Raw genomic sequence first — 14,508 nt, 5'->3', positions numbered from 1 at the left:
TATTATATGATGCTTATTATACATGGTTATTATATGAGATACATTTTTGGTAAATTATGGATAGTTATGTATAATTGAAAAATATTTGGAGATTTGCACGAAATCTTATAAATAATGATTTTTTGTATTTCGTAAATATAAAAAATATTTTATAGTTTTTATTTGTATATTTTCTCTTTATTATTTAAAAATTGATATAATAATTTCATCTTATTTTTGATAAAGTTTAAGTATATCAGAGAGAAAAGATACGCACAAGCATTTATGGAAAATTCGTACAACGTAAAATACTTGATCTTAATAATATTTCAATATTATGTTACCTTCGTCTCATCAATTTCTTAAATTAAGGGAGAATGGTTTTTCGGAGAAATTTCTATTTTGCGTTACGCACAGAATAACATTCTTTCTCATAAATTTGCCACCCTCGCATCTTCGGCATATCCGATTGATTCGCGATACAAGTGACCTTTTTCCGGTCGCATCTCCTCTTTCACAAAATTCGATCCCGACTCTGAACGACTGGTCTGATAGTAGAAGTAATCTGAACGCGGAAACGAATCATGGGATTTGATTGCAGTGAGTCTGTCAGTTATACTGTGTGATCAAATAATATCCGTACCGATAATAATATAGTATAAACATGAGCAAACAAAATTCTGAACGTACGAAATTATTATCTGGATTATATCGAATTATGTATCCGATAATGAAACATTTTATTGAAATCTGTAGATAGCTACTGTCTTAATATTTTAAAATGTTATATATATTTTTATGTTTTTACTATTGTATAAATTACTATGATAAAAAAACTTATATTAAATATGAAGATAAATTTTTAACAATGAAAAAGAAAAATACAACATTGGATATATGTACATAAAGTTGATGGCTTGGAAAAAGAATTAAAGGAAAACGTGGATAGAGATGAAAATTAAATATATCTCCAAATCTAAAGCAAAATTTAATCCCGACTATACCTTTGTACCATTAATTTCAAATCAAGAAACATTTATGGAAGTTCATCATCTGTCTGGTATATTGTAATTTCCTATCTCAATCGAAACAACTCTATTCGCGTATCTTCCCGCCGTATGACGCTCGCGCCGAGATATCTGAGCCGCTATTGGTATAATATTGCAGCTTTGTCGCGTCTCTGGTTGAAATGACACGCCGCGATAGTCCGAGCTCCAAATTGGAAGCCGGACAGAGCGGGCCGAAAGTACCGCCAGAAACAGAAACGGAGATAGAAGGGAAACGGGGATTGCGGCCGGGCGCTCTAAAGTCTCTCTGACGTTCCGGCAAAACGCGCTGAAACGCGAGCGAGCTTAGGGACGAGCGAACGGCCACTCGTAACTGCAGACGACTCGTCTTCTAAACGAGAGCGAAACCGAGGTAAAGCACCGCGTTCCAGCCTCCATTTTGCGCAGACGGCTTTAACTCGGGTCTCTCTCTGCCAGCGAGGACACTAAATATCCGACAGACCCCTCGCAAAGCAACCCCCACGTGTACGCGCTTCCACCGCTTGTCGTGAAAGCGATAATTACCAGCAGTAAGTCGGGATCTATTTATGAAACCGCGACACGTACATACATAGATAACTCGGAGGAACTGCGAGTTGGATGTGCCAAGCTTGCGGAACAATCTCCGAAAGAATTTGTAGGGTGACATTCAAGCTTCTCGTCGAATACCTCTAGGAAATGCTCTAGAGAAGAAAAATATAAGCATTATATAATTTTTTTCAATATTTAATGAGGACAGGATCGTATAGTTATTGAAAAAATAAAGCTGAATTAAATTATTATATAATAAATGTCTGAAATAAAATGTCTTATAAATTATAATCATCACAAACATTTTTCGCTCTAATTTGCATAAACCATAAGAAGCTTGAAAATTTATCACCTTCCCCACGTAAGAAATTTGTTGAAATAGTATGCGAATAATCGAGGGGTAGAAAATAAACCGAAATCCAAAGAGTCGGCATCAGATTGTGGAAAAGGCCGTTAATTAATGCGAGTCAAACGCGCTTAGCGCGGATGCTTTCAGTGGGCAAACTTTATTTCCCACTGAAGGATATTCCCTTTCAGAGGATGCCGCGCGAAGGAAACGAGAGGAATGGAAAAGCGAACGACTTCTCTTCCGACGAAGTTCTCCGCGTAACAATATGGCCGGTCTACCGAAGGAACGGCGACGCTTTACCTCCGTATCTTTCCGAGCAGTCGCTGCCTCTACTTTAATTAGTCCGCCCGTCGGTAAACAATAAGCCGTTATTTCTGACAAATTAATTCGAAAAACAATTCCAGGTCTGTCGGATCGCCGTCTGCGCGCCGGTGCAGCCGCCAGCTTTTATTCCGTTGGGGACGCGCATCTCAAAACGTAACGAGCATCCCTTTCATGTAATACTACACTGTGCCCTATGCTTCTCCGGAATTTCTGAGACCCGACCGCGTTAAGCTCCCTTAGGATCCTCTCCGACCGCAAGAAAATCAGACGTTCGTCGTTGTCGAAGAGCAAAAACGCCGCACGCTGATCAACAATTCCGTCTTAAATTATTGAATCGAATAATTCTCGTCGAATTTATATTTATGAAAAAAGAACAGTTCTTTATAATCAGGTACATTTATAAGGAATTCGAGATTTTCACAAGCTTTATAATATTTATTTAATAAGAAAGAAATTTATGTTAAAATATTTTTAAAAATGCCTATAAAAATATGAAACGCTAATCATTTAAAATTACTTTTTACTTACATGTCAAAAAATATGATTAAAAGATAGAAATTGATATTTAATTGAATTACATTTAATGAGGGAGAAAATTAATTGTGAATCAAAATTTCTTTCAATTTTTAAATATACCCAACTTTCTAGTTATACCCTGGTTTAACTTTTCGGAAAGTAAGAGCCGATTTCAAGTTTGCAAAGATATTTCTAAAGCTTAACGCGGATCTTACACGTCCCGTGTAACTCGATCATAATTAAGTACCGCGGGGAAATTTGCTCTTCATCATGTCGCTTCCTCTTTTCCGCGCGCTTACGAAACGCATTTTCCGTGCCAGGAGATACGGACAGTTACTCTCAGACCGGCCAAATCGTTTTGTCGTCGCTGTACGATCCTCGCTGTTATCCCTCGCGCAAATATTTAAGCGTACCGCGTACACTCTGGAGATTACACGGGCACAGCTCGGTTCGTTTCGTCCGACTTCATCTTCAACATACTGATCAAACCCCATTCCATTTTATCGCGCACGCTTGTTATGTAACCATCGTACAGTGTACAATTAAATATCGTCTCTCATCATACGCAATAAAATCGATACTTGAATAAACTGACGAAAAATAATTTTTATCAATCATAAATATTATAAAAAGCAATATAATTTTTTTTCACAATATATTTCAAAAACAAAGTTTCGCTAAAATTTTAGAAAGTAAAATCTTTATAAATGATGAATTTTGCAGGAAGAAATTATGTTAGACTTTTTTTTCATTCCTTTATAAATATTATATTTATTCTCTAATTTATTAATAAATAACGAATTTATTAATTATAAATTTCTCTGAGCATGCACATGAATAGCTAAAGTGCCTAGGGATGCTGAAAGTTATATGTACCAGTATATTGTTATATCAGCGCGAGGGTCTGCGAGCGCGATTGAAAGTCGAGATATATCTCTCGGATGCTCCGTCCAATCTCTATCTTCGCTATCACGATTCGCGTTTCGAGCGCGTTCGGCGAACTTGGGCCGTTTCAGGGAGCTTCCGTTGCGGATATTCAGTTTGATAGTTTAAACCGGATATTCGACACCCGTCCTCTCGAACGGCGAATGGAAACGGCGAAAGGGTTGTAGCCAAGTGGCGTAGGAAGGGTAAGGGGTGGTACAGTAGCGGACTTATAGTGGTGGCGAGACGCTCATCTGCATTTCAAATTGTACGTCTATACGAAGATTTGTTACGCGCACGTTCTTTCTCCATAGATCCAAACGTGTGCAGCATCATCTGAGAAATCGAGCGATATGGAAAAATTAATGAATACACGAGATGTGTCACATTTATGGTTCACTTTAATCATATGATGATTATGCAAAATTTAACACTGCACTTACTCTCATAAGTCAACTTTACTGGAGATTCAATAAACATCGAGAATTCAAAAATATAGAAAAATATGTAAGAGATCCTTCACATCGATTCATACTTGTATGAATAATATTTATTACGTAAGAAAGCATGATATATTTTTAAATATATTTTTACTGATTAGAATAAACTTTATTTCCATGCACATGCATTTGTATTTTCCCTGGCTGACAGGTGCGCGCACGTTGCATGTATACTTGTGTGTATCAAAGACGTCACTCGTGCATGTCGTGATTGTTTTCGCCCGCATACACGTACGCCGGAGGATAGCGTGCACATAAGACGGAAATTCCGCTGGATAGCTGCGGTGGCCCACTCCTCCTGCTCCCCTGTGGTGGAATTGAACGGCCACGGATTTACGGTAAGCGCCGCGCAAACGAAACGAGCGGAAGTCGACCGTGCTTCCGGATCAGACGGCTAAGCGAAGGTTTGCACGCTGCGGGCTCTCTTGTCCCGATTAAACTACGCGGAAATCCTATCGAGGAGCAGACGCTGTTATACATGCGAGAGTGCGTTCACGTTACGTTCACGTATTTGATTAATCCGAACGAAGATTGTTTCTTACGTAACCGCGGGAAATGAATATTTAAATTGCCCGGCTCATCGCGCGATTTCCGTTAATTAATTCTGAATTTGACATCTGCCTGTCTCTCTAGATCAGAAATTTTCCATATATTGATAACGTTTTATTGTTAACGTTTTATTGTTTTTCTTTTTGGAATTTAAAAGAATTTATCTCTTTAAGATTTAAATTTTAATCTAAAATCCTATTATTTCATATTTTATATCTATAAAAATATTTTATATCTCTGTTTTTCTCTTTGGAATTTAAAAGAATTTATCTCTTTAGGATTTTAATTTTAATCTAAAATCCTATTATTTCATATTTTATATCGAAAATTTTCTTTTCGATAATTTTATATAAGAAATCCAAGTATGGTACGAGGTTAAATGGCCGAATGAAAAATATCCGTATGGGTTCCATCGTCGCATCGCCCGTGATAGAAGCGATCGGTTAGAGGAATTCATGATCGGCTATTTTCCAGAATAGCGACCGAAACTTCGTCGTCTGCGCCCCCGAGGCTGCAATATCGATAAGGGCTTACCTTCCCGACTCCGGTGAGCTCCTTTACACCTATCCTCCTGAGAAGGGCAGGCGGTGCCGGAGGTGGTGACTTGAGAAGGAGCGCGGCGTATCCATTGGGAAAAATGGGCAGCTCGTCAGATCCGATGTTTTCGTCGCCGGAACGTCGTCTCCGATGCGGGCTCGACGATAGATTCAGTTTCTGCGCTGCTCTGTAATGTAAAAATTTTCTTTTAATATTATACAAAAACGACACTTTTATTTTCGAAAGAAACTGAATTATATTAATTAGAGCAATTATACGTTAATATAATAATTTTTATTAATTATATAATTTTTTCTTATTAATTATAGTAATTACATTTTCTCAATTTGTTTTTTAACGTGCACATCGGCGAAAATAAAACATTATTATTCTTATATATATGTATTATTCTCATTTCAAATATTATTATGTAATTGTCACATCTATGACGTGAAATATATCGAACGACCGTAACGGGATAAACACTCGACTCTCTCGAGCATCCACGTTGCTCTCGTCTCGACTTTCTCAGGCGATGTTTATCTCGACGGATGCGTAGCCGTACCTGGAAGGGTCGCCGCACTCCGGAAGGTATGTGTCTCGGGGGCGACTGGGTGACATACTCCGCGGGGCGGGCCTGGTAATCAGCGAAGGTAATGTGCCGGAACCCCCAACCGCGGGGGGGGGGGGGTTGCATGCGAGGTAGCAGGCGTTTAAAGGGGAACGAGAACGCTATATGCGCCACCGTCGGCGTCAGTTTTGGCGACGGGCAGGGAAGTTACGCAGGGTGGTCGCCCTAACTTCTCTTCGCCCCTCGTGGGCCTCGTTAACCCACGCTCTGTGAAATTGGAAATACCAGCGACCTCTCGCGCGCTTCCGCTCGCTCTCGAGGTCACCCCTTCCTCTCTTCCCCTTCCCCCTGCGTCGGCGTTTCCGCGGTGCGCGATTCTACCGGATTCCGAGTGTCATAAAAAATGGAAGGTGCGGGGGAGGATGCGATCGGGGGACGTCGGACGGGACGCGAGATGCAGTCGCTTTGCATCACCCGACCGCGTCGCATTCCTTCGTCAGTCTATCAAGTGAATCACGTCGTTCGCTGCTCTTTCGCTCACGCGTGAGCAGGTGCGAGCGAACGGCGCGTGAAACGACTTACGAGGATTGCCGACGTGTCGGCCGACAATTTCTTTAATAGATTTCCAGTGGCATCGAAGAGAAAAGGAGAGAAAGAACGAACGGATGAGTTTATCACTCGCGGACCTGGTCCCTCGAAGCACATGGTGAAATAATAGGGTAATTTTGGAACAGACGACCATAGTTTTAGGAATAGATGGCTACAGTAAAAAAAACGTACTACTCGCTAAAAGAGAGGTTCTCAAACTTTTGCTAAGTTTTTATAGGGAAATCTGAAATGTAACTATATGCATATGCGTGTATATATTTATCATCATTATCACATTTTACCAGCATCATTACATTACATGTACAAAACTTTTGTACGCGTAACGTAAAAATGTTTTCTTCTTTTATAACGAGTTAAAAATGAATGCATAAAATGCTCCCCATTTGCAGCTGTAAATGACTAAATTGCAAAAATAATTAAAAAATTAATCCTCTAGTAAGCACTAGAGCTTGAAATAAATTTCTGCGGACGAATGAAAAAAAAGTCGTGTAAAAAAAAAAACGAATGTTTTCAAAGTTACTTCTACAAAAACTGCCAATCCCATCTCGGCCTATCGGGATGCGTTCGTATCTCGTGCAAATCCTTTAAAAATCATGTAAAACCTTTAAGGCAATTAGAGTACTCGGCAAATATTGCGCAAAAGCTTTCGGGTGTTTTTTGTTCGGATGCAACGACGCCGAATTCGTGTAACACGCGCGGCTCGTCGCTGCCGCATAACATCCATCGACAAACGAAATGTTTTGCCGGCTTGTTCAAAAGGATTGTTTTCGCGCACTATCAACGCTGTTGCACACAATAAACGGCAGCGACAGAGGAAAAAAAACGACGACAGGGAGATCCATGAGGTCGTGCCGTTTTAACGAGGGCGGCGACTGCCTGTTTGTCGTGTCGCGTTGCTCTTCGGAACTTTATGCATTTTTTTGCATCAGACAAGTGCAGCCTCGCGAAACTCTCCGAGTTTTTACGCTTGCTTTAATTATTTACAGTCCTCTTTTCTAAGGGACTGAGAAAAGACGAGGAAAAGAGTAGCGAGTTTATGGAGCGGAACTTTGGCGGACAAATTATGTCTGAACTTTCGGCCACTTTCGGGAAGCATATCGCTTTTTTTCGACGATAAGAACAATGCAGATTTTTTTTGCCTCTTTTTTTTACGCTCGTAACGATGTTGGCCATGTACCAAATAGATAATCGCATCATTTTTCGTTGCAAACGTGCGTTCTCGTTTGCTTTAAATCTCGTGAAATAACTGGCAAGAATAATATCAAATGTTGCCGCGCTCTTTAGACGTAATGTAGAACATATAATAAAACATGACTGATCCCAGCGAGATATTTTTGTAATTAACGCAGACGCAATTAAGTAGAATCTGCCGCATTAGCGGCCTCAAGAGCTTCCATTTCATGTTCTCAATTACACGCGATAATAAAAATTCACTGCAAAGAAAAACTAGTGTATACGTAAAAAATAATTAAAAATTTGACAATTTACATGTTATTTAAAGTATTTGTATCGTCACTTTAAAATATATTAAAATATGTAAAATAAGTTAAAATAAATTAAAATATATGAATTTATAAAATATATGATATTTTTAGCGATATAAGAAAAAGAATACGTAATTTTAATGACGGTATATGCTGTAATATGCTTCTAATATTAAAAATTTTACATATAAAATGTTACAACGCTTTAATTAATTGAATAAACTGAAGATGAATTTAATGAAATTTTAATTAATTAAAATTAATTAAAATTAATTTGTAATAAGATATTTACCGCTACACACATTTAAAAAATAAAAGCAAGAGTGTCTGTTAAAATCTCATTTTATAATATAATCACTACGCAGAGGTAAGGTAAAAATACTGCAATGTTTTATCGCAAGTTGATGGCACAGTAAAATTACAAAGCAAGCGGACTATTCTGAAAATAATGTATCTTTTACTTTGCAATATATGCCTTAGGAGAATTCAAAATAGAATGTGAACGGATGTGGTAGACGCAGGTGCGTGTCACAAAAGCACAATCTATTTCATCAATCAGGAGGAACAGATGCGTACTGGGTTTCCTCATACATGTATTCAAAACCTCCAATGAAATATCGCCAAAATTCTCATATCCTCCGTTGTCATTGACATTTAATATCTTAAGAGCGAGGTATATAAAATGCCAGTGCATGGAATATTAAACTGCGCGCCGTAAAAAAAAAAAAAAATACGACCGCGCAACAAATCCTGTCGTTCGTACTGCATATTTCTTCTTACTATACATGGAAAGTGCATATTGGAGATTTGTAAAGAAAAAGACTGTAAACGTATAAATGATACTTCAAAAAAGCAATATATGCAAATTTTATCTTTATTATATTTCATCCTATAATTTATTATATTATATTATGTTATTATTTATTTATGTTATTATTTATTATTTCTCGTTCAATTACACTCGCATTTGTATCTCTGTTTGTGTTCTACAACAGTTATTCATTCGTTCAATTTATATTTGGGACGCGCGTTTTACAAAATGACTAATTTCAACCATATTGTTGATTTTCCCAACGGAGGTTTCGGCGTATTAAGCATTTGTCATCCGGTTCTCGGTGCTCGGTGCTCGGCGCGATTTGTCGCGACGCGTCGGGCAATCGTAAATTTTTTGCAGCGCGCATTTTTACAATAATAAAAATATCGCGGGTAAAGCCGACGAGGGAGATCGCGGGACCAGCGCGTAATTCGCGCAGAAATTACACGCTTAATTCGCGATGTTATTTACGAGCGAACGGACACAGGCCGACCACCCCCGGGGGAAACGGACGGGGAAACTCGGAGGCATGTACGCCGCGCCCTTCTTGGCAATCCGCCACATATCTCGGCTTAATCAAGGAAATTATGGCGCGAAACGCTCTAAACGTCCGGTCTCGTTAGTAAGGTCGCATATCTCTCGTCGCGACAGCGTTCGATATCGACGCGGCGTGCGAATTAAAAACTTTTGACAAAGAGACACGTGACAAGATTTCTACGAGTCGGGTTTTCGCGGTCGGAAAAAACGAGCAGGATAGCCGCGAGTTTTATAAGCGGCGAATTAATTAAATACCTCGCAGGAGAAGCGCACGCGACGATCGACCTTTTTAGAAGCAAGGCCGCGAATAAACCTCGAGGGTCAAATATAAACAGCGACGATAACGATGAGACCATCTGAACAAACATGCGTATCGTCCCGATGGTACCTGTTCACGGGGAATTTTTATAAAAACCATTCATATTTGCAGATCCAAGAGACTAATCATTTTTTAGAGTTAAGGGAGATTAGATATTTTTTGTGTTTTTTTATAATCTTTGTCTTATGCGTGCACATGATCTAATATAGGGCTTTTCAGACCATTTTATTTCGTAATTTAAATTTACTTCATAATTTAAAGTATGTCTGCAATTGAAAGTGATATTATTATTACACCAATAGTCACTAATCGAACGTTGTCAACGATATTTCGAGTTATCCTACGCGAAAGGGAACGAAGGGGTTTTGATAGCCGCGGATGACGTTGAAAGTTATAAGATTCACCGAGCCACGACAAATTATTTGTCGAGACTGGCGGTAAATGAAATTTCTTCCGGACGGATTAAATTTGCATCCTCATTAACTGCTTTTCCTGCCTGCGGAAAGTTACAAAGCTCCCGTCGTTCTGTAAACACCTTAATGGACGTCCGACGAAAAATCTCTAATACTTTTATGACCGCGGAACGGAACACTCGCACAGAGAGTTTTTTTTCCCCGCATTGTACGACGGAGAGTATCAGCAGCGTGTGCCTATCGTTATCGTGCGCGCTGCACTCTACGATATTTCATAGGGTGGGGAATAATTGTAGTTTAAATTCGGCTCTCTCCCTGTTCGTTGCAACCGATATCAGTAATCGCATTATTACGTGAATCCGGCTCTCGACCTATTACTAGTGAAGTATTATCGCTCGCAAAGTTAAGCCTCTTACGCTGCCTCTACGATCTATAAATTTTACATTGCTCTCGCTTCGCAAACGCGCTCGACTTTTGGGCGAGCCTTCCTATGGCAATCCACAGGATGGCAAAATAATACACTGGAGTACCGTGCTATTTAGAATTCTAGATTAAAGCTAAATATTCATATGTGAGATAAAGTGACTTTTTTTAAACGTAATTCAATTTCTTAAACATAAAACAGTCACGAGAGAAAAATATTGTAGAGGGAAACTTTATTTCAAATTTCTGAAAAATTTTATTTTACTTACTTATTAATGCCTCGAAATCCAATTAATTTTTCTCTTTAAAAAATTATCATTCGTTTAGTGACAGTTTTTATTTTTTTTGCACGCTTCTCGCGTCTTCTGTGCTCTATATAACTCTTGGTACAATAAATGTTTGAATAATTCTTCCTCGGTGCACACACTTAGAATGTGACCCATTACGCGATCGAGCTTTGTGGACGGAGGATGAGAATGAGCCACGGACTACGTAACCACTTTATAAATTACGTAACAGCCCCTTCTCGTCTCCTTTTACTTTATTCTCGCGTCCAAAGTGCGCGACGCTGGTGGTTCGACAAACCCGCCAATCCCGTTTGTTCCGTCCCGCCAGGACTCTGTCACGCACCTTTTTCCGTTCGGTTGCCCGGAAACGGAAAGAAAACACCGGCGCAGGATCCCATCGGGATGGATGGAGAGCGCATTCGAGAGGACGTCACCGTTCTCCGGAGCTCTCTTCCGGATAAACCGCGTCCTGACGCGTTCGCTTCGACGTCGAAACGACAAGTTTCACCTCCCCCTCCCTCTCCCCTGATTGAATTGCCATAATCGATCCGTGAAAAATCCCGACCGCGTATTCAACGGTCTCTCGCATTACCTTCGTTCTCCCCGTGTTTTTCTTAGCCCGTACCCGCCTCTATCTTCCCGTCTCGGCTCAGCTGGATAATCAAGAGTGCATTTGCTTTAATCCTTACCAGCCCTTTTGCCCGTCGCCATGTATTCTTCGCGCAACTCATCTATTTTTTAGGCGCTGAATCGATAATCTCACGTTTCTCATTTTTCAACGAATAAAAGGAGGTTGTTGATAATCGTGATTGCATTGCAAGAATATGATGTTAACCATAAAATAACTAGGTAAAGTCATAAAAATTTTTCATCAATTTTACCGATAATATAATCTTTCATCTTGATATCGTTCATTTTGTTCACAAATAAACATTTAGTTAGTTTTTAAAAGGTTAATTTTTCAACGAATAATTTTTTTCGTAATTTTTCATTTATAGTTTTCATCAGCAAGCAATCGCATTATCGTTGTATATATGTTTGATGCTATTCCGAGAGGAAGTGTGTGCACTCGTAAGTGAGAAACTTGTAAAAAAACTTGTATAAAAAACGCCATCGGCAATAACTCGACGTATCTTGTAGATAAGCAAACTTTCGCGCATGAGAACTTGACAAGTCGATTTTTTTACCAGGCACGTGCAACAGTAAATTCGCTATAGGCATGTAAAAAAATATCGCGCCTACAAGAAAGAATAGTTTAACTTATATTGGTGTATGTGTACAACTCTTTCGCAAAGTCGTAAATTATTGTCTGAAATACTGTCGGAAATGACATAACAGAGTTCTGAGAGTGCGATCGAAAATAAATCCGGATACCTCAATATTGGTCGATGTCGTAAACTCTGATTGAATTACTTTCGTATAAAAACTGACTGTCATAATCTAAGCAACACATAAGACTCGATGTGAAAAATTGCATCGCGATAGAGAATATTGAGATAAGAAAAAAAGGATAACAGGAAAATATAAGAATCGTTAGTGTCAAGCGCAAATGTCACTTGACAAATATTGCCAAATACGAAAATTATAACCCTTACGGTAGTTTCAGAAAATTCTGTCAAGATAAAATATGCAAGAGGAGGGACGATTTTTCATATTTCAAATATATGAACGTTGTTTGCTTCAAAATGCATTAACGGTACAAGGAATTTCACGCGAAAGAACAGTCTAGTTTCAGATGCCTCGCATCGTTTCTGAAGTTCGCTAAGATTCCGAAACGCCCTTGTGAACCCTCGTTTCAAGCCCTTCACCCTCGTCTGCCTCGTCGCTGTCGAGTCTTGTAAGACGCGGTGCCGATCGCGGCGGAAAAAATGGAGAAGGGAAAAGGAAGAAAAGCGTTCACACATTGCGCTCGTCTGTAGTCTCCGTAAGAGAGCTGTCGATATAATTTCTCTTCTACATGGACGGTTGCAGAGGAAACATTTCACCTCGAGGCATCCAGAATGCATTCCTGTGATCCATAAAAGGATGCGGCTTCCGCCGCTTTGCGGAAGGCTGGTGAGATTCCTGACGTTTGACGAAACGCCCAATATGACGAAGAAGACGAGTATTACGCAAGCGGCGAAATAAATTTGTCCGCAATCGTGCATGAAAAATATTTATCTTGTGTGCGAAAAGCATTATACGTCTCTGTATCCTTGCATCTGTATGCACCCTCGTGGAAAATATTACTTTGCATTGGCTGTCGCTTGTAAGAGATAGAAGCAATCCGGAAAAGATATGTACGTGTCAAAATCATATCAGTATTTATTTATCACTCTATAGAAGATTGTTGTTTTCGAAAACCAATTTTGATTTTAATAAAAGATTATTCGATCTATAATTGATTTTCTGCAATTAAAATACTACAAATAATTTTCCATTCTTGTGCGAAAAGAATATTATTATATATTAACTCTTTCTCGCTCTCTCTCATTTTTATATAAAATTTTTTTATTGCAACTTAAATATATCTCTCTTTCAATACTTTGTTTAATAATTTAACATTTGCTGTCTCATATTTAAATGGCATATACAAAATATTCAACGAGTCAAAAAAAAAAGAAGAGATGCAATAAGAAAAAATGACGTAAATAGAAGTCCCACACCGATCATGATATACGATTATTTCCTTCTCTGCCGAATCGCGGCGGTTCGGTTGATGTGCGATCGATTCATTTCACGGCACATTACACGCGCAATTTTCGAATATTGCCCTAATTTATCGTCGTGTTAACGAGAGAGGCTCTCGCTCGCTTCTGCGATTTAACTATTATTTTAACGGTATATATAATTCTAATATAGCAACTTTATATATATCTTCCAAAATTTATTTAATAATATCTAATTTTTCAACATGCGCCTTAGCATTAAATTTGAAAAAATATTTTTACTGCAAATGAATAATTAATCCACGGTCCCAGCTCTCAGTAAAAATATTGCATTTGCCTATTTGCATTTATATACATATATATATATATATATATATATATATATATATATATATATATAAAATTAGTTTAAAATTATGATTATAGAATACCCTATCAACAAGAACCTATCATCAAGATCCCTTCTACATCAACGTTTTATATCGATCTCGAGAACCCCATAGGCAAAATGTTCCACTTTGCGAAGAATGCACTTCGGAATCGATATGCCTTCCCCTAAATCGCGATGGCGCAGCTTTCTCAGGTAAAATGAGGCGCGGTGTGTGTCACGAGGTGTGTATTAAAACAAAGAAGGAAGAGAGAAACGTGTGAGTGCACTCCCTCGCGTGTCTGTACCTATTACGTTACGTCAAACTCGACGCATCCATCATACAGTCGACGGCACTCAGACGTTCCCCGACGCGCGACACTCTCCTGCGTGTGACGTGTGCACATGATACGACAACGGCAATGTACACGCGTGTATGTACAGCGACGAGGATGGTCGAGGAACGTACAGGCACGTGCGCTCCCGCTCCAGGATATCCCGGATAGTCCCCGGGGGATGGCCGTGTGACATCAGCCGCGACACTGACGTGACCTCCAGGATGACGCGTCGGCTTGACACTTTCAGAAATATGCGCGGCAAGATATATCTTTCTTCTTGGCGATTTCGTCCGGGATGTCGGGCGAAACGACATTTGTTCCCCTTTTTTACGCCGCATAAAAAAATATTTCGTTGCTTCGTTTCGTTTCCTATAAATGATGTGTCTCCGAGGATCCGATTTAAGTTTACAACCTTTATACTTCTCGGTTTAATGAATACTATT

The 14,508-nt window shown here is 39.1% G+C and overlaps 1 protein-coding gene and 2 long non-coding RNA genes across 14 annotated transcripts in view; 2 read left to right on the top strand and 1 right to left on the bottom strand.

Annotated features, from left to right (window-relative positions):
* LOC145975871 (uncharacterized) overlaps nucleotides 1-14,508 on the bottom strand; it is a 322,438-nt gene that overhangs the window by 102,736 nt on the left and 205,194 nt on the right. For all 10 annotated transcript variants that reach the window (XR_014440102.1, XM_083106611.1, XM_083106613.1 and 7 more), the window contains one exon: nucleotides 5,253-5,442. Coding sequence is in view for 9 of the 10 variants with exons in the window: in XM_083106611.1 (XP_082962737.1) it covers nucleotides 5,253-5,442 (190 nt within the window). In the remaining variant the exon portion in view is untranslated. The remainder of the gene's footprint in view (nucleotides 1-5,252; nucleotides 5,443-14,508) is intronic.
* LOC145975877 (uncharacterized) overlaps nucleotides 1-14,508 on the top strand; it is a 277,761-nt gene that overhangs the window by 167,129 nt on the left and 96,124 nt on the right. The gene's annotated exons all lie outside the window — the stretch shown is intronic.
* On the top strand, nucleotides 4,145-5,516 carry LOC145975878 (uncharacterized). The gene is made up of 3 exons (XR_014440119.1): nucleotides 4,145-4,226; nucleotides 4,321-4,507; nucleotides 5,193-5,516. It is a non-coding gene; the product is annotated as an uncharacterized LOC145975878 (long non-coding RNA).

This window comes from Camponotus vicinus, unplaced genomic scaffold (assembly GCF_025532165.1).
Source record: "Camponotus vicinus isolate PSW18456_S1 unplaced genomic scaffold, iyCamVici1.0 SCAF_8, whole genome shotgun sequence".
Lineage (NCBI taxonomy): Eukaryota > Metazoa > Arthropoda > Insecta > Hymenoptera > Formicidae > Camponotus > Camponotus vicinus.
Note: the sequence above shows the minus strand (reverse complement) of the source record. Positions and strands in the feature narration are given on the sequence as shown.